This window comes from Akebia trifoliata, chromosome 11, assembly GCF_017979445.1.
Source record: "Akebia trifoliata isolate Shusen 1 chromosome 11, ASM1797944v1, whole genome shotgun sequence".
NCBI lineage: Eukaryota > Viridiplantae > Streptophyta > Magnoliopsida > Ranunculales > Lardizabalaceae > Akebia > Akebia trifoliata.
The window spans coordinates 31,624,211-31,648,338 of record NC_141385.1 but is presented as its reverse complement, the minus strand read 5'-3'; the positions used below and the strand labels follow the sequence as shown (position 1 = coordinate 31,648,338).

General features: G+C 34.1%; 1 protein-coding gene and 1 pseudogene across 4 annotated transcripts; one reads left to right on the top strand and one right to left on the bottom strand.

Moving 5' to 3' along the window:
- Window positions 1-10,787: 10,787 nt before the first annotated feature.
- Window positions 10,788-21,247, top strand: LOC147391286 (deSI-like protein At4g17486). Of its 4 annotated transcripts, none has more exons than XM_086458386.1 (5): window positions 10,788-10,946; window positions 11,181-11,422; window positions 15,753-16,040; window positions 16,184-16,264; window positions 20,907-21,247. In XM_086458386.1, exons 2-5 carry the CDS (start codon window positions 11,269-11,271, stop codon window positions 21,044-21,046), a joined length of 663 nt encoding a protein of 220 aa, XP_086314512.1. In that variant the 5' UTR covers window positions 10,788-10,946; window positions 11,181-11,268; the 3' UTR covers window positions 21,047-21,247. The 4 variants fall into 4 exon arrangements, with proteins under 4 accessions (XP_086314512.1, XP_086314511.1, XP_086314510.1 ...); XM_086458385.1 differs by having other exon boundaries at window positions 20,904-21,247; XM_086458384.1 differs by having other exon boundaries at window positions 16,178-16,264.
- Window positions 17,138-18,090, bottom strand: LOC147391287 (YTH domain-containing protein ECT1-like; annotated as a pseudogene).
- Window positions 21,248-24,128: the final 2,881 nt, after the last annotated feature.

Here is a 24,128-nt window from a genome sequence, read left to right as displayed (position 1 = left end):
GATGTGCTTCAAGTTTTTAGAGGGCATCTCGGTTAATGGCGTAAAGACTATACTTGAGTTCCACGAACTCCATTTTGTAACTTCTCTTGTCCTCTTTCTACTTGCTACCTTATCTTCTCCTTTGTCCTTATTCTCGACTTCTAGCTTGGTTGGGGTAACGGCATATACAATTGGTCCCACTTCCCGAGACCTACTCCTTAAAGTTTCTTCTAGGGTAATGTATTTTTCAGCCATTATATGCAAATCTTCCAACTTTTCCGATGGGTTGGTAATTAATTCTTCACGCAACCTGGTCTCCAATATAACCACGTTGACGTAAGCCTGAATCACCATGCCATCCTTGGGGATTTTTACCATTAAGTATTGTGTACGAAAGTGAGCCATGAACGAGTGAATGCTCTCCTTCTCTTCCTGCCTTAAGTAAAATAGGACATTCATTTTGATCTTCCTACACGTATTGTGGATATATTGAGCCACGAATAGCTCCTCCAACTTCTAGAAGTTCTCAACCGAGCCTTGCGATAAGCCTTGAAACTAAGGAATGGCTCCCAACCTTAGCGTGAAAGGGAACATCTTACAGGTAAGTTCATTATCCCCCTGATAAAGGATCGTCAAGTTCTTGTAATGCATGACATGTTCAACAAGATCCTTGGTCCCGTCGAAAAAATCAAACTTTGGTATGTGGAACTTCTTCTGTGGTTCGGCATTCAGGATCACCTTTGTGAATGGCGATGTTCTTAGATCCCTGATTATTGAACGAGTGAGTTGTCCCACCTACCTTCCCCTAGTTGCAATGTCTTCTATCTTAACAAATCCTCCACCTTTCCGAGAGTCATGGGGTTCGGTGGTAAGTTGTGTCCCTGACTAATCTGATTTGGTTTCGACCATACTTCTAGGTCATGATTCCTAGTTTGGCGCATAGAATCATCGTTGCCCCCTCTGTTCTCTAACCTTTCCATTTTTTGCTGCCACAATCGCTCGTTCTCCCTCTTAAGATCTCTAATCTTGTCGGATTGCCGATCAATATTTTGCTAGAACTCTGCCTTGACTTACGCTAGTAGAGTTCAAAAATCTTCTATAGGGTTCTGATTCCCCTATGCTTCTTGGGCCGCATGTGCTTGGTTCTCTACAACTAACCCCGCCATCGCAGTTCCTGTCACTTCTACTCCAGCTCCTGTTATTGTTCCTTGTGTTTGACATATGTATGTCGTGCTTGCTATTTTCGTTTCCCACAGATGATGCCAATTGTAAAGGTCGATTCTGTGATTACCTCGTGATTGCTTATGCTCAATGTGATGCACATCACTTCTAAAAAATTTCCCTGGCCCCTATTCCACAGAGCCTCCGATGCCTAAGTTTGATTCTATGAAATTCTTTAGAATAAAGTTTATGCAGAAAGTTTGCGTACCTTTGATATGGAGTTTCATCCCTATTTTTAGAGAAAGGATTCCTGATTTACATGTTTCCAACCTTATCTCTTTTTTTCATGGGATTGGAATCGTATATGATATTCATTCTAAGAGTCCCTTTTGATTCTAACGCCCAAATCTCGAGATCTTAGGTATTAGATCCTTTTTATTCATGGACTTCTGAACTCCCGATCCATATATTCTCACTAAAACACCAAGTGGCCAAACTTCATTGTTTCTGAATGACACGTGGTGTCACTTCATAAGTGGAAGAATTTATCCCTCTACACTTAGCTAATTTATCGTACTTGGTGAGATGTTTCAGACCGTGTGAACACCATATCGTGTCAAATATGTGTATGAAGGATCAAACCCTTCACTGTGTAAGCCAGACAAAACTTGGTAAGGATGCTGAGAAAAATAGTATGAATTAAAAACTTATTTCTATTTCTTTCTAGCCATGAAATAAATTAAAAATCCAGATGTATCTGTATTGTGGTAATGGCGGCTCTACTGCATTAGGTGTAGCAACAATGATGGTGTATTATGGCTAGTGCAGCGATCACATAGGAAAGTTCTAGGCCTAGCTAGGATCCTTGGCTTCTAAAACAAGTTCTAGGTATAGTCATTTAGATTTTGATTATCCTCTAGAATGGCACATATCCTCTATATGTATTACTATGTAATCTCTTCTGCTTAATATAAAATTAGTTTTTTCATTAAAAATTGTAAATCCATTACTAGACTTTGAAGGACTCCTTACGAAAGATACAAGTGGAACTGCACACAAGGACTCATATTGATTTTGTGTTTCACAACATGAATGACCTCTTTCTACTTTGTTCATTACAGATCCTTCAATCGTCAGGTGGTCAATCCACAATGAGATTTTCACTAGATATGAGAATGGTTTATCCTCTTGTTCTTACTGCTCTTTTGCATTTCTAAAAAATCGATGGAATGTCTCTCCAAGGGAGTGGGATTATCGATAGAAAATGCAACAAGAGGTGGAACGTCCCCTGTAAAGCTTACAAGGTTAAAAAAAAAAGCTAAATTTATGCAGCCAAGTAATTTAAAAAATATATATAATAAAATAAATTTATGAAATTTTAGTATTAAAGCTCTTGTTAATCACCTAAACCAATGGAACAAGGAATATCTTAAACATCGTATCCATGATTATTCATATACTACATGATCAGCTTAGCAGCACAACAATCTCACCTACCATGTCCAAGTTAAACATTTGTATTTTCATAAGCAAGTTTCACTATTTCACAAGAGAAACTTATTGTGAATGTTTGCTTCTCTGAATCTTTATCAGTTTTGTAATAATATTCCTTGGTTTTGCTTCATGTCAGTTGTTTATGGTTGTTATGTTTATGTTTTCCTTTGTTAATATTTTCGTTAAAAATTTGTTTCCTTTTACAATATAAGACCCTAGCACTGTTAGCGGATATAAACAAATAACATTTTTTATTAGGATCATTGAAAGGGTGAACACTACAGATGGGTAGTCAAAATATGCAAGGTATGATGCTGATATACTAGAAATTGTGTGGCTGATTGGCCATTTATGGAGTTTTTTCATTCATATAATTTGTCTTGTATGAATAGATTGGAAGATCTATTCTAATAAGGTGTTGGGTGGGTGAGTGGGTGTGGGGAGGGTGGGGAGAAACAGATAATTATTTAAAATTAAAAAGTAAAACTGGTCTATTTGAAATGTAGGTGTTTGGTGAAGAAAAGTAGAATTTTTTTAAAAGCCGGAGAACTTAATGGTTTTTATTTCTTCTTGTATCTTTTTCTGTCTAGGGAGAATGAATCTATCCGTGTCTGGGAATACATCATTTCTTCTTTCCTCCCTGTATCGAAACTTCAGACATTGGTTTTTTGTTCACTTAAGACATTGGATTTTAACCGTTCTATATTGTTTTACACATCAGTTAAAAAATTGATGTCTAAAGTCTTGTTGTACTTTTGTTTTTGAGGGTTGTTTATGGTCGGCTCCCCTTTGATGGATCAATTCCTCTATATGTACTGCTTCTCAAAAAAGGGAAAAAAAAAAAAACTTGTGATTTAGAATCTTGTGATTTGATTAGATGATATTGTAACCTTGATTTTAGAAGAAATTTCAATTAATGGAAGATGAGCTCATAGCGAACATTGTGTGATGCATTTGTACGATCTATATACCTCCAAGATAAGAGGATTATTCAAATTGGTCGAAGACTAGCGATATCATTTTATCATTCTCTTACATTTAGCATCGTAAGTTTTATTTTTACACTAATCAGAATTCATAAATATAACTAATTATGTAAATATATCTATTTGGGATCATTTCTTTTTGTGTAATGATTTTCTGACACCCCCTTTAACACATGCCCCCATCACAGAACTGTAACTTGGTTGCCTTGGGAAACACATAATCATAAATCTTTTCTTGTGTATCCCAAGGCAATTAATCTACGATTCTGTGATGGGGGGGGGGGGGGGGGCATCATATTATCACGACTCTTTCGTTTTCAACATCTATCACATTAAATGTCTAAGTGGTACATCATATACTTCCTTGAATAAATAAAAATTATGTAAAGTTCAACCCAATTTTCTCTAATTTATTCGTGACTTGTCTAAGTAGATTCATAACATAAAACCAAACGAAATTGTTTATCTTATATATTTGCCTTTTCACCTATAAGATTTATTCCTTCAGATTTTTAGTAACTCATAAGTTTGATACCTCGTTAATTTGTATATTTTTATAAGTCTCATTTATTTTCATAAGCGGGACTATGATACTCTCTAATAATCTGCTAGGTATTTTCTAATGACTTGAGTCAAATTAATGGAGACATCATCGATTAATTTATTGTTTTAGACACGGAAAAGTTGTGAAGAGCTCTCCATTGAAAACAATTTTACCAAAAAAAATAAAAATTGCTTATCTAAAAGCTTCAAGCTTTATTAAAACCTGGAATAAGAGAAAACTTATTTGCATTCAATTGAATTAACCCCGAGAGGCTATATGAGGATATATGAGTTATTGTGAGAGATAACAATAACGAATAAGAAAATTTGACGTTATTGCCCCAATATAAATTTTTCTTCTATTGTTTGCCCCCCACAAAAAAAAATTCTCTTGATTGCCCCCACAAGAGCAAAATCTTGGCTCCGCCCTTGAATGCCCGTAGGTCATGAATTCGATACTTAGTATGAGCATTAATTCTTTAAGGGCTATTTGTGAGGGTGCACCTTCACTTACCTAGTGCGTGTGATGTGCGAAAGTTACACATGCCCTAAGACTAGTCCTTGGAAAAGACCATGGTCTATGGATTGGGCAATCTTAAGATCAGGGGAAAGACTTAGACCGAAATGGTCAAAGGTCAACATTACAGGACGATCTAGCCCATCTCCACCCAAAAGTAAAACAGTGATGAAGCCACATGTGAGATGAAGAAAAGTTCTGACTTCACAGTTTGCTGGTGGGCCCACCCACCTCATTATTTGATATCAATAATTATTATTATTATTATGAAAATTTTAATATTATTATATTTCCACTCCTATATACTTACAACTATATTCCATTCTAGACAAGCTTCTCTTTTCTTTATTTTTTAAAGATTTTTTTCCAAAAGAATAAAAAATATATTAGAGAAATAAGGACACTTTAGAATAGGGTAATTTTGAGATATTTATTGAAAATTAGAGATACCTCCTTGTGTTTTAAAAAAAACGGTACCCTTAACTTTAATCTTACTTGAAAGACTAATATGAAATGATCAAAACACCCTCACCTTCAATCTCACGACAAAAACCTTGACTTTGATTCTTTTTTCCTAAAAATCCATTCCATTCAACTTCTAAGATAATTTCCTCACAATAGAATCTCATCAAACTTGTCTTCAACCTCTTGAAAAAATCACTTGATTTTTCTTACTAATAAGTAATCCTCTTCATTGTGTCTCAAAAACCCTATCTTGAGGTTTGGTGGTTAAAGAAAATAAAATCTTTATGTTGCAAATAAGGATAAAATCTTTTATGATGGAAGGTGGTGACAATGGAATTCATTGTTTTTTTTTTTTTTTGGGATAAATCAATGATTTTGGGGAAAAAATTGATTTAAAACAGTGGCATTTCTATCATTTTATATTAGTTTCTTATGAAAGATTATTGTAGACATCAAAATTTAAACGGGTCCCCGTAGCTTTTTAAATTAATGAAAGTCCCTTAAATTAAAATTGGGCCCACAAGTCTAAATTTGAGTCATTAATTGGGATGGGCCATATATAGTTTGGATTTGGGTTTTCGTAGATAAAACCCATGATCCAACAAATTCAAGTGATCCACATATTAAAATTGGGCCCTACACCCAAATAAATGAGTTTGGCTCAATAATAATCCATAGAAGCCTTAAAATTGGATTTTGACAAGTTTAACCTTTAAACAAATCAATCAAATCTCTTTTAGTTGGGATATAATTGGAAGGCTAAATTATCTTTAAGTCTATAACTACCAAAGCTTCTCTCATTGAAGGGGAATTTTGATTACTTTCTCTCAAAAGACAGAAACTATTAAGCCCTCTTCCAGAGACAAAGTAAAGTTCTTCAGAAATTCGAACTCCAATTAAATAGAAGATCAAGTATAAAGTCCTTCTCCAGAAGGCAAGAAAACATTTTCAGTCGATAAAGCGCGAAGCCTTGAAAGAAGAAAATCTACAGAAGTGTCTACAAAAGATCAGTCATAGATAAAGTCACCGTCCAAGTAACTTTCTCAGTTGATAAAATATGAAGTCCGGAGAAAAGAAAAGCAACATATGTCATCTTTTTATACTTAACTATTAATCAAAGAAAAATATTGAGATTTGCACTCTAGTTTTTATCAAAATCAATAAAATCATTTGTAATCTTATTTTACGAATCTCGAGGTAGATTTGTTAAAATTTGTTATCGACAATTATAGTCAAGGATATGTCATCGGTTTGAAAACAAAGGAGTATATATAATTTTTACCAAAACTTTAACAAATTATCAAAATTAACTAACTTTAAAGAAAGTGTGTAATTATATAACATTAAAAATAATATCATTCATGGTGTGAATCTAGTAAAAGATTCAAATTGTTAAACTTATGAAAACGATTCATAAACAAACATGCAATCTGATCATTTAAAACACAAAATTGAACCATCAGAACAAAACACGTATCTTGAGAATATATCATGTAATTGTATTATCTTATCCATTAGATAAATCTTGATTGTTTGATTTTCTATTTTAAAATGGTATGTTTACAAGTAAGTTTTCTTTCATATGGATGATAACCGGTGATTATATATATTGTGAGTTTGGGTGTGTACTTAAAGGATTGTGGTGTGGTACTATCACAACCATTGTTTTATAAGTGCTGATTTTTTAAGTTAACTTGACAAGGAAACTCAAAAACTCACTGACGTAACCAACCTGAGGGTATAATTGTGTATCCCGAGGATCAAAAGAATCTACAATTTTTTTGCTCGTGACACGTCGGTGAGTTTCGAGTCTGGCATGTCAGCCATGTGTTGGAAAGCTATTGTAAAATAATTGCGACCTGTGTTTCCCTAAAATTTCAGTTTTTCCATTTACTAAGGATTCCCTACATAACGAATCCCTAGGAACCTACATTTAACTTCTCATTTCAATCGTTAGTTTTACCCATGAAGAATCCAAGTAAACTTGGGTACGTATGAGTGGCCACTCAAGGGGTGTCAATGAGTTCCATTCGTTTAGGAATCAAAAGCGATCATTTTTCTCAATTCTAGTTTCTCTCTGTTCCAATTCCGATTTTGATTTTCTGATTCTGATTCTCAAATTAGTGTAATCAGAATCGGAGCAATCAACTTTTTTTTTTCTTTAAACAATTCTGATTTTCAATTTTTATTGGTACATATTAATTTTAGCTCTTAGTCGAAATAAGTTCTAAGAGACTCAAATCTAACCGGTTCCAATAAAAAAAAGGAACCCAAAAGAGTCCTATCAATTACAATTTTGGTTTGGTTTCAGTTAAATGGGTATCCATTGACACTACTATGTATGAGCACGTGAAAAATGGAAGGAAAAAAAATGGTTTTATTATAGAAAATGAGATTGCATATTTTCCTAAGAAATTTATTTTTCTTGAGAAAGTGAATACCACAACTATTCTTACCCCAAATCAATTTTCTTTTTGATATTTTTCAAAGTTTAACCGAATCCAAACAAAATATTTTCTATGAAATCTATTTTATTCTTTGACAAATTGATTTTTCTAAGAAATTTGTTTTCTCTATAGTCATAAACTCGTACCCACGTATTGAAAAAGAAAAAAAAGAACTTTTCTAAGTAATATATATGATCCATGGTTTCATACCCATGTATTGAAAAAGAATAAGAACTTTTCTAAGTAATATATATGGTCCATGGTTTTCGAGAGTGGAAAATATAACATATGGCAATCATGATTCACCTCGGCTCACTTGGTATGTGTGGTTTGTAGGGTATTGCATGTATCAGGAGATTTGAGCGAGATATGAAAAGGCCAGTTGCCTTGCCTTTTCTAGTTGGGCCTACGGGTCGGGAACCCTATCATTAAAAAAAAACATGCAACTTCATAAATTAAAATTAAAAATATTGAAAATTTAAATTTAATTTTGAGTATTAGAATATTTAAAACTCCACCTAATGAATATTTAAAAAATAAATGAGGTCCAAAATCACACTGAAATCTAATTCAAATTCACAATTTCTCAAAAATGATGTACTATATTCAACTTCAATTAACCTCAAATGTATAATTACATCAATGAATCCATTGACTAGCCTTTTGAATGGATCATGATCATCATATGAATTGAAAAAAAAAATTGTTTATGAACAATTACACATATTGATTGGTATATTTTTGAAGGATCGCTAGGCTAATTGGTATTATAATTGGGGAGAGCTTTGTCGGCTTTCACTCCTCGAGATGAGAATTGTTTTCTAATGGTAAGTATAATCTTGATCCCATGGTTTTCTTTTTTGTTGATGATGATTATCTTAGCTTCTACAATGGTAGAAGACAAGAAGAAGATAATGATGAGGCCCTTGGTGTAGTACTTGCTAAAGATCCTTTGAAATTTGAGTCAATAAAAGTAGAAATATAATTGGAAAAATGAGAAGGTACTGAACATTAAAGTTGCCGTGTTGGTGAGATTTTTGCTCTTGAGAGTGTATGAAAAATCAAGTTATGAATTAAGAGGGGATTTTATAATTGAAATCTAAGGTTAGGTGTTAACATATGGCTAGTTCAGATGTAATGCCATATAAGACACGAGCTGGATGGAGGTTGCTAACTCTATCATAGGATTATGTACTCATTCCTTATTAATCTTTGTACTTGAGTTTGATTAATAGTGTCTTATTATATTTAATACTAAGTTTGTGTGATTTCACTATTTGGGGGTGAGTGAGTTAAAGAATGTCATGTACATACATCTGATTTGATAAGTACTTACAGATACAAATATCATATTTAATGTTGTGGATTTGGTGCATGGAAGAACTCAAATCGTCTTAAATTTTTTGTCTCATTATGTTTGAAATTCTAAGATCGAGATTAATGATTTTTCGATCTACATGTTAATTTGGACTTGCTTTTAATCATTTCGATTCAATTTTGAACTGTACTTCTTTCTTGATTTTGACATAGGAAACGTGTTGACATTCTTATTTTAGGTGCTCAACTTATACAGTTTGTTTTAAGATTTTTGAACATGTGAAAATATGATTTTCTCGAGACTTTGCTTGTCGTTGTGCTTGAATTCAACAAGTGCCTACCGCGATTTATAATGATTCCATGATGTCTAAGTAGATTGAGCCCAATGATGATTCTCGATTTCCTTGGGACACATGGCTCAATCTTAAAGTGGGACAAAAATGGTTTCCACAATAATCATTTTCCAATATTGATGAAGACAGATAACCCCAAGTGTAATTGTATTCAAATAAAGATACAAAATAACAAACCTAGCAACAATGAATACAGGTTAAAAGGACTACAATCAGACAAAAAAATGAGTGGACGATAGGAAATAATGATTAATGAGATGATAATTAAAATCATGAGTTTGTCCAACTTTTCTAAATTATTGATTTTTTTTGCTTATTCGTAAGATTTATTAATTTGCAAGTTTTTATGAATTATTAAATTAGATACATGTTTTTGTACATTTTGTTATGCATTCATATGATAGGCATATTAGTCAAGAGTTTACCAATAATAAATCATTTTTAAAATGGGCAAGGTTTTCATTACGAGTCCATTTAGATACTAAATGGAAATTTTTAATATTTTAAAATTAGAAAGCTTGCTTGGTTTCATTTTTTAAAATTACTTTTAAAAAGTAAAAGAAAATTATTTTCTATCTTTTAAAAGATACTTTCTCCTAAAAACTACATTCTACTTTCCATCCAAACTGGCTCTTCATGTGGAGCATAAAGTACATTCATTTCACCACCTCCGTGTCTTCTAATTCTTGAGCAATAAAGCCTAATATGTTGGTAAAATACATTCTTTGAAAGAAAAATTGTATTCTCAAGGAAATATGGTTTTTTATGGAAAAATGTTCTTAGAGATTTTTTTTTAATCATAATCTCTAAGAAATAAGTACAAATCCCAATGAAAATTGTGTTTTCCTTTGTTTTCGCTGGTGGTTTATAAAAGTCCAATTTGAATTCAATGGCTTATTTGAATTTCTTATAAAAATTCATTTTCTTCGACCTCTAAAAATCTTATGTTGTTCTTGTGATTTGAATGTTGAAGTAAATAAAATTTTGAGATTGAAGGGTGATTATCTATTTATTTATTTATATATATATATTTCGCAATCAATCAATAAGTGATTGATTAATTCTTTGATTTGTGGAATAGATCGACTGTCCCTCCTGAGCATTAATTCCTCGGGGGCCACCCGGGAGGGTGCACCCTCACTTACCTAGTGCGTGTGATGTGTGGACTTTGCCCACTGGTTACAAGAATACCGGGTTATAAAATTAAAATAATAATAACAATAATAATAAAATAAAAAAGAGTAAATCAATGTGAAAAATTAGAAAAGATTTTTTATCTGATGGACGGCTTGGATTGACGGTCTACCCGTGTCAACCACAAAGTTGAAAAACTTTTGAAGAGGTGGAAAATTATAATGATTATCTGGGGGACGGCTTGGATTGACTGTATCAAAGCTGAAAATTTTGTGACCGTTTAAATGTGGGGCCATCCATGATTGATCCCCCACTGTGGAACTGGTATTTCCGTAATTTAGTGGAGACTCAAGGTTGTTATATTCTTGCCTTTCTTCTCTTTTAAGCCCATAATAAGTTAATATCTGAATCGAACTATTTTTTTGTTCTTTTACAGAAAACCGTCATTCTCTCTAACCTCTGAATTGAAGGCGTCACGACCACCTTCTCCCTTTCGCTACAAAAGAGAAGAAAAACCCTAAAAAAATGCAAATTCGAGTTTAAATTATTCGTAAGATCTCTTTCTCTCTCACCACTTCAGATTTTCAGATCAGTATTTCACTTTCTTTTTAAGGATTATAGGCGTCAATCCATCTCTGTTTCTATTTAGGTTCAAATTATTTCGGAATCAAATTTGAAATTTTCGATTACAGTGGAATCCTTTGTTTGTTGAATTCTAGGTTTCCTTTTGTTAAGCTTTAATTGTAATTTCGAAGTTGATTCTGTTGATGATTTTTTTTTATAGGGTTTTTCGTTCTCTTTTGGGAGATGTTTTGGCTGGACTTTTAGATTATTTTTTTCTACTGGAGAAGTGAGGGAGGAAATTAGTTACCATGCGATTGTTGTCATCGAGTTCGGGTGGAACGAAGGAGCAAAGTAATGGCGGAAGCAATCGTACTCGATTGTTCCTCAATGTTTATGATCTTACACATGTAAACAATTATCTCTATTGGTTTGGACTGGGAATCTTCCACTCCGGAATCGAAGGTAAATAAGCTTTCTTTTATTTGGATTAGTAATTCAATTTTTTAGTTGCATGAATTCTGAGAGCTTATAGAAATTTTAGTATTTTGTTTTGAAGGCATGATATTAAATTTTGATATATTTCCACTAAATATATCGAAATATTTCCATTTCCTCAAGATCAACCGACAGTTTTTTTATGTATATATTTTTGGTGGAAATCACTATTTATTTCACGATGGAGAATTTCAACTGAAACAATCAAAATTTAGTTATAAAGATGTATGATTTCGGTGGATATTTCGATGAATAGTAAATTTTGACTGAAATATTTATATAAGTATGAACATACAATCGTCCCTTCTAAATAATTAGATGTAATTGTAACCTATTTATATATGTTAAGAATCTTAGTCAAACTAAAATACCAAATAAATAAACCTAATTTTTGTAATTTTCTCTCTCCTAATTTTCAAACCCTAATATACTTAAATAGAAGACGAACTAAAGTTATTAAACTACCCCTAAATATAATACTAAGACCATGGGCCAATAAAACATCAAAATAAGTCTAAAAAACATAAACATAAAGCCTTAAAACATAAATCTAAATAAAAGCTAAAATCTACTCTTTAAGATTAGATGTCCCCATCACTAACTATCTAACATTTGGTATCAGAGCATCAAATTATGAATCTTGGATGCATATTTAAAAATAATTCACCATTGAATGCATATAATCATGCATAAAATGTTATAAGAAATATATTAATAACTGGTGGTGTAATTGTTCATCCACCAGTAGGATCCATAGAGGTGCTGTAAGCTATTAAGTATGGAACAAATCATGCCGAAAGTACTATTTTTTATGTTACTAATTTGATATTGAATCATTGGTTAGAATAGCTCGGTAGTCGTCAAAGCAACCCAACTAGGAAGATCTATTGATTTCAAATCGATATTCTTGATCCTTTGAACCATAATTGAGTTTTGAGAGTAATAACATCAAATCACAATTGTACAATTATGAGATTGAGGATGAAGTATCCAAAGGATCAGTCTTCTTTCATCCAATTGTTAAAATTGGATTAGTGTGATCGGGATTGCTTTTATGATTGAGTTTCATTGGAGTGTCAAAAGCACGAACTATTCTCAATTATAGAGTTATTGATTAGATTTTCCCCTGTCAGAGTGATGTTGCTCACCCACCAAGTAGATCGATAGCATGTTATTTTCTCAACCAAAGGAAAGATTAAAATGATGCACCGGATTTCTCACTAGAGTGAAACTATAATTTGACAACTTAGAATTAATCTAGATTATTGAATTAGTGTGAATATCAAAGCATTTTTTTATAAGTATATCAAAGCATCATGTAATGAGTGAGTATTTTGATCTTAAAAGTTAGTTCTTTACCTATGCTAATTCGCTGCAATGTTCCTATGTTGATTGGATCTAATTTTGGGGATTGGGCAAATATGATTTGCTTTGGGCACTATGGATTTGGATTTGGCTTTAAGAATTGATGAGTCAGTACAATCCACAAATGAGAGTTCATCTGAAGCAAAGGTCTTATACGAAAAATAGGAGCAGCCGAATTTGCTAAGTCTTATGTATATAAAGATGATCATAACTAAGCACGCTTGAGGATATATTCTGTCATCTACAAAGGCACGTGATTATCTTACATCAATTGAGCAATGCATTGCCTCTGTAGATAAATCACTAGTTGAAACTCTCATGGTAAAGCTCGCAATTATGAAATATGATGGTCTTCTTGGTGTGCAGTATTTTTTAAATGGCACACATTGCGGCACAACTAGAATCCCTAGTAATGAAGGTAAATGAACCTTTCCTTGTTCAATTCATACTATGTTTGCTTCTTCCTCAATGCCAATCCATTTAAGATTCACTACCTACATCACCAATAAAGATAAGTGAAATCTTAATGAACTGTAAAGCATGTGTGTGCAAGAGGAATCATGACTTAGAAGTGAAAGAGGGAACACTTTCCACTTTGTATCACAAGAATTTAAAAGAAAACAGAGGAAAAACTAGATAAAGGCAAAAAGGGGCTCACCAAATAAAGAAATCCTTGCATCTGATGTTGATAAGGACAACAAAAATCTGGCAATGTGAAGTGTTCTTATTTAACAAGAAGGGTCACCTCCAAAAAGATTGTCAGAAGCCAAAGAATTAGTCAAAGATAATAATATAACTCTAGCATACTTTCAAACCAATATATGCCCCTTCCAACAGTTAGTGGATTTGCTCGGGTTCAACTATGTATGTTTTGAATTCAATACATGGATTCAATTCAAGTCAATATCCTAGATAAGGTGAGTGAAAGTTTACATTGGAAATTGGCTTGAGCCTGAAATTTGAGCAATCGACACGTTGAGACTCATTTTAAATTCTTGCTATTTACAAGGAATCAAGGATTACATATTCACTTATAGAGGATCCAATTGTTTGGAAGTGGTTGTATATTCCGAATCAGATTATGTTAGGTGCACAGATATTAGAAAATCAACATCTGGATGTGTGGAATTTAGAATGTGCAATCAGAGGAAATCTCAGATTGCATTTCCATATTTAGCAGATTTTGTTAGTTTCCAAATAAAGAGATGAGGATAATTAGAATCCAAATCTTCAAGATTTATGGCTTAATTGGTTTCTCTTTTTACTCCCTAGAATCAAGGAGTTGAGTTACCTAATTGGAATAAATTTCACACTGAATCCTTGGGGTTTACCCTAAACATTGGAGGTAACCCTATTGTAGCCCAAATCCTTAACCCAATCTCACACTGAATTCCTTAACCCCTTTCTTTCATCTTCTTCACTGAGCGTCCTGCATCAGTTTGTTGAGTACCTCATTAAGGTTGCAGCCTTGCAGGTGATCGATGGAGCAAACAAAACCTAAATGTTTGACAATGATGGTGAAGCTACTTTTCTTGGAATGTTTGAGATTTGGGTAATTGGTCCAAAAGAGGAGTTATAAAATCCTTTTTAGAATAATAAATCTTAAAGCAATGCTATTTGTGAGAAAATTGTTTACTGGAAGGATGATGAGAAGGGTTTATCTTTGGAAGACAATAGAGGGCTTAATACAAGATCTGAATTTCTCAAGGTTGTTGAGTTGGAATAAATTTGTTGGATGATTGTTGGAAGGAGTCAATGTTACCAAATTCTTTTATAGGGTGGCTAATGCTTGCAAAAGAGCCGACGACATATCTAAGATTAGAGTAGACTGGGAATTGTTTGAAGAGGAAGGTTACATTAAGGATGATATAGTTAATTAGCATGCTAATTTTGTATTCGGTGTGAGAAATTTCAAGACCTTTCCTTGATGGTGTTTTTGAATTTGATCAAATTAATTCGGAACAAAACAATTAGCTGGAGAGATCTTCCGAGGAAGAGAAGTGTATATGGATCCTTTTGCAGGTGTCCCATGTTGTAGGTGCCACATGCTTGATTTGTTTGTGGCACCCTTCTGTTGTTTCAAGGAATATCACTATCCATGCATCCAATGACTAAGTTTCTAGTCCTAGTCGTTACTAACTCTTAAGACAACTTTTCTATTCTAATAATCCTGTTGAAGAAGGTTCTGAATGACCAGAATATCTAATTTTAGGACCCTTACTAATTTCAAGTCCCACTCACAAATAACCAGTGAGACAAAGACACCGGCACGTGTGTGACATCCTTTTTTGGAATATTTTAGTTCATGTTTACTATCCAATATAAGAAATTCATATTAGTTAAGCTGACATGGATTAAAATTATATAAGCTATATATAAATAATAGCTTAAACGAAATATTTGAATAAATTTAAGATTATTTTGTTGTTGAATTGTATTCACATGTCTGACACATGAACATGGGTATAATATGAGGTCTTGCAGGACAAATAATTAGAAACTGTAGTGTCCTTGTTACTCAAAAAGCAACTATTTATAACAGAAGATTGAAACCTATTAACTTTGTGTGTCAACCTCTATTGTATCATTGGGTATCACTCATACTCTTTATGAGTAGACGATATGGTGTCACACCTGTGCACCAAAACTAGGTATGACCTAACTGCAGTAGCTCCTGCATCACCCCTCTGATCTGGGTTTCAAGACTCATCAGTTTGAGTAGCAAGGCTCTTACATAAGATTTTCTTCTAACCTGAAATCATGGTTCCTGATATGCTACACTCAGAAAGTATTTCTGAACCCAAAAAATCAGAAGTTCTTGACAGGAAATCATCTGACATTAAGTTTTTTAATTCTTTATTTTGACAGCTTTTCTTGCTGTGCCATCTCTTGAATGCATGTTAACAAAATTCTTATGCTATTTGACGAACAGCACATGGTATGGAGTATGGATTTGGAGCCCATGAGTACCCAACTAGTGGGGTATTTGAGGTGGAACCAAAGAGTTGCCCCGGTTTTATTTTCAGACGGTCAGTGCCTCTGGGAAGCACAGAGATGTCTCGTTCTGAGTTCCGATTATTCATGGAACACCTTTCTGGAAGATACCATGGAGATTCGTATCATTTGATTGCAAAGAATTGCAACCATTTTACAGATGACGTTTGTATGCGTCTCACTGGAAAACCAATTCCTGGATGGGTGAACCGGCTTGCCAGATTAGGTAAGGGATGAGAGAGAGTTTTGAAGTGAGTTTTTTTTGTGTGTGTGTGTGGGTTGGGTTGGGGGGGGGGGGGGGGTTCATGTGGTCTTCAAACTACCTCATCCTTCTCTTTCATTTATCAATGTGAGTTTTTGAAGTTTCAGGTTCGTTCTGCAACTGTTTACTGCCAGAAAATATTCAAGTTACAGCAATTAGGCACTTACCTGATCATCCAGTGTATTCTGGTGAGTTTTTTTTTGGCTTATTACTCCATTGTTCAAGACTTTATTATTACAAATTAATTCGTTATATGTTCTTTCCTGTCTACTAATTGCTTGGACTAGCTCAACATTCTGAAGTATGATGAATATCAGGTTCTTAATCGATATACTGCAGTAGCAAGAAAGGAAATTCAAAATGGAAAAGAAATTCGTTTATGCTTTCCTTTTGATTACTTCACGTAATTCATAAACCATGATGATTGCGTTTAAACTGCATAAGCAATTCTTCTGTTGAATAGCTTATAAATTCATGAGCTGTGGATGGGAAAAGTTTGTGAAACGTGATGACTATTGGTTGGATTGTGAGGGTGCCCACCAACGTGATTTTTGGGGCCAACAAAACACTAGTTGGCTTGGGTTAACTGTCTTGAGTGTCGAGAATATGTCGGGAAAGTTCTCTTGGAAAGAACTTTGGTTGTATGATTAAACCTATTAAGCCTAGGATTCTAATCTTCTTTATCAATGAGTGGTTTTTCTTCATCTTTTGATTAAAGCCTGGTTTTTTTACCATTCTACAGCATCAAATTCTCGCAACTCTACCCTAACTGGCAATTAATGAAACTTAGTGTAAGTTACCACGTCTGAATCATGATATTTCAGATTGCGACAGCGTTCTGAAATTTCTATGGCATGAGATGTCAACATAAATCAGGTTTATAGACAGTTTTCATCTTCAGTTGTATTTATCTTGTCATGTTCTATCTAAACTCGGGCTGATTCGAGGTTCGACCTTTTGAGTTTAGTCCCACATCGGACACTCATTGCCTTGTCTCTCTCCTTATAAGCTCCTGGGCCTCTCCACTCTTTGCCAATCATGGTATCAAAGCGGGCCTTTCTCTACTCCACGTCACCCAATTCATATCTCCACATGCTTAGGCCCAGTCCGGTCCACACGTGCAAGAGCGTGTTGAGTTTAGTCCCACATCGGACACTCATGGCCTTGTCTCTCTCCTTATAAGTTCCTGGCATGGAGTGACTTTTCTGGTTTTCGTAGAATTTAAAATCATCCAACATTGATGCTATTGCTGTATAACTCTTGAAAATGGCCAGCATTTCTAAACCTTTCTTAAGCCCAATCTCTTGTGTATCCCTGGTGTGCGTCACAGGCCTGTTTTCATTGTTTTCAAATATGATGTGCCGCAACTTACTGTTGGGTATGTCTTTATTATGTGCCCTTTTACAGGGAAGAATCCATTCCACTTGTCTTGGTGCCAAAAGTCCATATCTTTCTTGAAATTTACCGGCCCAATCATCTCAGCCAAGCCTAAGAACTGCCCACTTCCATTTACCGAAAAGAAGAGGAAGATCAGACAGCTTATATCTGACTCAGTAGATTTTGCCTCTGTATCTTAAAACTCTGCATCCAGCTTCTTATTATCATTTGGAGTGCTTGCCCATACACCATGCTTGATGCTTTTATGAATGTCATCTTCACTGTAAGACTTTATAACAAAGAATTTCGCATTTTCATATACGGTTTGAAAATCTTGAAGGTTATATTTGTTCCTTTGGAGCGAGATCACAAACTCAACATTCTCGGCTGATGAACTCAAAGGATTGCGTACTTCACGAGCCCTAGGACCACGGTTTGGTTCCCTGAAGGTTTCAAAGTTTCCATTCCTATTAAACTTCTCTTGGTTTGGTTCCCTTGAGGTTTCAAAGTTCCCATTAATGAACTTTTCTCGGTTTGGTTCCCTTGAGGTTTCGAAGTTTCCATTCCTACTACACTTCTCTCCCAACTTAAATCTATCATTGCTAGCCCATGTCCAACCATTTGGTCTGTAGGTCATGGGACTGTTATGTGGGAATGGTCCTTGAATTTGGTTTCTCATGGGACCATTATGCGGGAATGGTCCTTGAATTTGGTTGGTTAACGAAGAAAACTTTCTTACAGGATGGTACCCTTCAGTGAGTCCAGCTGATCAAGAATCAGATCCCAGTTGTGGCACCTTCGTTGAAGAATAATCCACCCTCATCCCAAAGATTTGGGGTTGGCTAAAAGAAACCTCCTTCAAGGATTTAAGAGGTTGACTTTGAGGTGTAGATTTAGGCAAGTAGGATGAGCCTGCAGACATGCATGAGTTTGAATCCAACGGCAGCGGAGAAACGTGGGTAACAACTGGACCACTTCTATTGACAGAATTCAAGCCTTTTGATTTTAATGAAGCAGCTGGAGCTGCAGCAGAAGCATTAGGATTTGGACCTGAGTATGGTATCTCTGATCCATTTCCTTCAAGAAAATAGCCATTGTCTTTACTTTCTTTCTCTGCATCAGGTTGTTGATCAGATTCACCTTTCACGACAAAATTAGCATCTCCCATTAAGGATATGGAAGAAGCCGAATCAGATGTCTTACATTCTTTTCCGGAAGCCACATCTTGTTCCTCCAAATTAGCCAAGGATGTTGATTTCAAGCTTGTGTCTGCCCTCTCCTTGAGGAGACGAAAGGACAAATTTAAACTTTGGAAACAAGTGTATTACTATTACTGTGCCCAAGAAGTCCCGCCTGCAAAATTGAGGTGTCTCAAACGCCTCAAAACCGGTCACATTCCGCAAAATCCGTCAATGTTTCCTTTCTCTACTCCACATCACCCAATTCATATCTCCATGTGCTTAGGCTCAGTCCAGTCCACACGTGCAGGGGCGTGTTGAGTTTAGTCCCACATCGGATACTCATTGTTTTGTCTCTCTCCTTATAAGCTTCTGGGCCTCTCCACTCATTGCCAATTGGTTTTAAGTTGGACCCCCAAATTTATCACGACCACCATCGAATGGCAGAACCAGTCAAATGAGAAGCAAAAGTCCAAAAACCATGTCTAACTTTTCGAACCTGTCTTAGAAAGAATGTGGATCCAATTTCCCATCAAACTCGAGAATTTTTTTTTTGCTTTAGAGGTCCTTGAAGAACTTCGTGGTAATAAGCAATGTCCCAATTTTCGCAGTTATACCAGTAATCACACATTCACCATTAAAATCACATTCTCCGTGGTTTCAGTGGCCACATCTGCATCCTCAACCACCATGGATATTGTGCTCGTTGATAAGGAAATTTCCTTAGTCACCACACTCGCACTTGCAGTGTTCTTGATCATTGGTTCGGTTTCTTATGTGGGTTCAGTGATTCATGGTATTAGAATTGCCCCCCTTCTGATATATCATATTCATCTTCCTCATGGTCCGTTCGGTTACGGCGCCCACCACCAGGTTGTCTATCAAACAACTGTAAGAGTTGTGGTAAAGCCCAGTGAGTTGTTCAAGTTGATCATTGATGTTTCCTTCTGTCTCTTCTACTTGATCTAATCATGCATTTAGAGCTACTTTGTCGTTTTGCATCTTGATGGCATCTTCTCAAATCAAAATTCTTTAAGTTCTAGGAAATGAAAATTGCTCTGTCATCAAGATTTTGCAAACAAAACATGAAAACAACAAAAAATAGTAAGATAGTAAGAAACACTGGTCGAAATGGCACCGATACAAGAATTATAAGAAAAAAATAACTTCTCTTTTAGAAAACTTTTTTCTTCCAACTTTAGCGATTCCAAAAGCATGACATAATGGAAATTCTAGTGTTTATGTGGCTTTTATACCACTTAAACCTATTAAAAATAGCAGAAGACTAAAACCACTTCGTAAATTTCATAATCAATAATGCCTATAATAGCCTTAAAGTGTTGGAATTTAAATCAAGTAAGATAGTAAGGTTCATAATGCCACCATATGGGGCTAGTGAGAATCCAAGAATGCACCAGAAATTCAATGGTAAAGTAATTGAATTCACTTTTAGAAAGGACAAGGCATTTTACTTTAGGTTCCCTTAGAAGGAAGTTTTCCTACTGTAGGTGTAAGTGGACCTGGAGCTTCTCTCGCAGGATACGATACCCCTTACTCTACATTCATGAGACTGCACTTCATTGAAGAAGTGTAACGTCTGATCTGCCAATATATTTGAACCTTTTATAGATTTGAAGGTGACTCTTGGGAATTAATTATTCACCTCTTCAATGAATGCGGTCTCTTATATGTTATCATTTTTATTTTTAAATTTTTTTCTGATTAGCATGTGAGTTAATGGTTAGTAATTTGTGGGTAAAGGACGTGTTATGTACAATGTTATCATATGCATTAATGATTGGATTATTTTTTCCTACATATTTATTTTATTATTAAATACCTTTACAATTCACTCAGTAATTGAACTATTTGATATTTAATTTTATATTATTATCTTGCCTCTTAGCATTTCTAATGTGAGAAAAAAGTATGTTGATCACAACCCTTGGGTCCAGACCCCTTGCACACCTGTATGTCAGTGTGTGTCGAGTCCCCATACATAATGTACAATAAAATATTAGAACGACTTGTAAAAAAAAAAAAAAAACTTTAAGATGTGGGACTCGAAAAAACTAAAGTTTTGATCTTTTTTGAAAAATTTATCCAACAAAGAGAATTTGCAACACATCTTCTTTTGTATGAAGCTCAGAAGAAGACTATCATGTAACTCATCTAACCAAGTTAATGTTGCAGAGACCCTTCTTCATAATGTCTATGTATGTTCACGATGTCTAATTTCCTATTTGCTTTCTCTCAATCTATTTAAAAACAGAAGATGGATCAGAGTCAGGGGTGTCATCAGCAGCTGCAGAGAGCGAGGACGAGGACTCGGATCACCATTTGCTGACAGTACCAAATGGTGATGTGGCATTTCTAAAGGAAAAACCCGTGATGCTTGCAAGAGAGCTTCTATGAGTTTTTATTTTTCTCTCTGTTTTTTATTCGCTTGGGTTATTCTGTTGTTTGTGTTAGTAGTGTATGATCATCAATTGTATCAATTATCACTTATTTTTCTTAAGAGCTCTCCAATATCTGTTTCCTGGACGGACACCCATGACGTCCAATACATTTGTCTCTGTTTCTTTGCAAGAAATTTCATGTTCTGTTGTTTGATCATGTTATAGAGATTGCAAAATGCAGAAAATTCGTACAGTGGAATTTTCATAAATATTATTAAGTATCAAAAAATTATTTAATAGGTTTCATTTTTATTACTAAAAGACAAAAAGATCGTCTTTCCATTGCAGTTTGTATCCATCAGGTCCAGAAGCATATGAAGATTGTGCAATATAAATGAAGAACACTGATTGAAGTACCATTCAAACTATAATAAATTGTTGGGTTTTGGAAAAAACATTGTCGTGAACTATTATTGATGATTAAAGGGATTTATGTAAAGGTTAAGGATATGGTTTATTGAGGATGATAGTGGGGCTTTGGATCTGCATTAGTCATTACTGTGATCCACTTTAAAGGCTCAGATAGGAAATGAAGCATAAAAAATAAAATAAAAATAAACAAGAAAAGCATGGATAATCAACAATGGCATATATGATTGATGTATATCAATCAAATTAAATGGAAATTTTTATATGGTTATTGAGATTATTTATGTTATTTGAAGTAAATATTATGTACCAAAGAATTGACATTTTTGTAGATTAAACATAGTAAAACTTTGATTGCTGCCAAAAAAAAAAAAAAAGTTAAAAAATAAATATATTTGTGAAACATAAAAATCGTCTCAATATGAGATAATTAAGAGAAAGTCAATTAAGATGATTTAATTTACTTATTTTTCAAAAAATGAATGTTTGATAAGAGTCAAGTTTACATAGATTGGTAAAGTTCAAATGTCTAAAGACTTTTGGTTTACTTTTGTCATGCGAGAAAGTCGAATGTGCCCAACACATTCTTCTGGAAAATTTGATGTGTTTGTTGCTGAAATATTGATGCTGGTAGCTGATTCGTTTGGTTAAATGTATGCCGAATCTCTTGATCATCCATAAATGATGGACTCACCGCCAAAGAATGGTGCTTTTAAGAAAATAAAAGTCGAACTTCTCTCTCAACTTTTTTAGGACCAAACTGTTGGGGAAGGTTTTTACAGAGTCAGCCTTAATCCTTGTCCAAGTAATAAACATCACTTTGCCGAGTTTGATATAGAATTTTTTCCTTAATTACATTTTCAGTTTGAGATAGAAAATTACCACCTAAATTAAACTGGAGTATTGTTATTTATATTAAAATAATATTTGGAGTATCGAGAGTACTGTGGAAACTTACCTAGCCAATATGAGACGTGGGGTTCTCTTCTCTTACCTCTTTAGTACAAAGTCATGATTTCGTAGAGATGCAAAATCTCTCTCTCTCTCTCTCACCCAGTCTACCCAAAAGGGCTGTATATGGATTGGATTAGACCCAAAATCCGATCAAGTCAATAACTTTGATTCTGGATCGATGTTTTGGATTTCGATAAGGTTTCGATTCAATATCTAGATCACTCATTTCTTGATCCGATAATATGTTAAAAAGTATATAAATTATATTACACATTTGTTGAGATAAAGTTGAGAAGTATATAAATTACATTTTATATTTGTTGAGATAAAGTTTACTTAGATTTTGTAAAGAAATTGGTTTGGCGCGATCTGGACCTATTTGATTGTTAATAGATCGGATCTAGATCTTACTATTAAGATCCAATAAAAATCTGATATAGTAAGGGTCCCATACAATACTTATTTAATTAGTCTTGAATCCAATCTGATCCTTATTGGAATAATCCAACTATTAAAATTGATCAACTATGGTTTCAAAGTTCATGTCCAAGTTGTCTTGAGCGACAACGATTAAGCTACCATTTTCTCAACCTTATCTTTCGTTAAACTCAACAATAAAATATTAAACTAGACAATAAAAAGTAGCAAACCCAATAATAAAAATGTTGAACTTGATGATAAAAAGTGTTGAATTCGACATTGTAAATGTGATCCAGATTTTTCGACTTCGATATTGGATAAATCTTTTTGAAATACCCAAAATATATATACCATAGTTGCAAAATAGACACTAGAATCAAAAGTTATAACGTAATCTTCAAAATTTTGAATTTCAACTTTGTTTGCTTTTTTTTTTTTTAAACAAATTGTTCAAATAAATCGAAAAGATAAATCTAAATGTTCAAAATTAGGAGTATATTATTCTCCATTTGTCGTTCACAATAAAAAAATCGTCAGAAATGATCACAATTGCCAATGAAAAACTTAAGTAGGTGAAGATGAGAAAAGGATAGTGGGTATTTCAATGACATTATACCGAGAGACGAGGTTGAGGGACAATTGAGAAAGAAACAATTTACTTATATAAACTATCTAGCTACGGCCAAAAAATTAGTGACTATGTGGAAAAAAGTCCCTCATATAGGGTGTATTAAGTAATTTCCCCATCTTTTTAACAAGAGATTATTAGATTACAATTCCAGTTTAATAATTATATAATAAAATATAATCATGAGTCTCACTCTCTTTGTCTCAAAATTTATATGTCATAAATCTCCACAGGTTGACATCCAATCCAACCTAGTAGTAAGCGATTGGCCAAAGGCAACCAAAATATTCCTTGGTAAATTGAGAGAAAACTTGAACTACGAACATACATACTTTCAAAAAAAAGGTAAAGCCAACAGACAGATAAAAATTGGTGCTATTGCGGTGACACCTCTCGATTTGTCAAGTATACTACAAAGAATGGTATGGATCGGTAGGAAATACCATTCCGGCACAATATGAGGCGGTGTGGGCATCAGATTAATAGATATATAATTGACGAGATGCCCCTAAAACATTAGGCACATAAAAAATCCAAATGAAACAAAAAAAAAATAACAAAAACTACCCGACCTACTAGATCCTTTACATATCTTGATGATAGATTTTTACCATTTTACCTTTTCTCTTCTTCCTAAAAAATACTCTTTAACTTATTTTTTATTTTC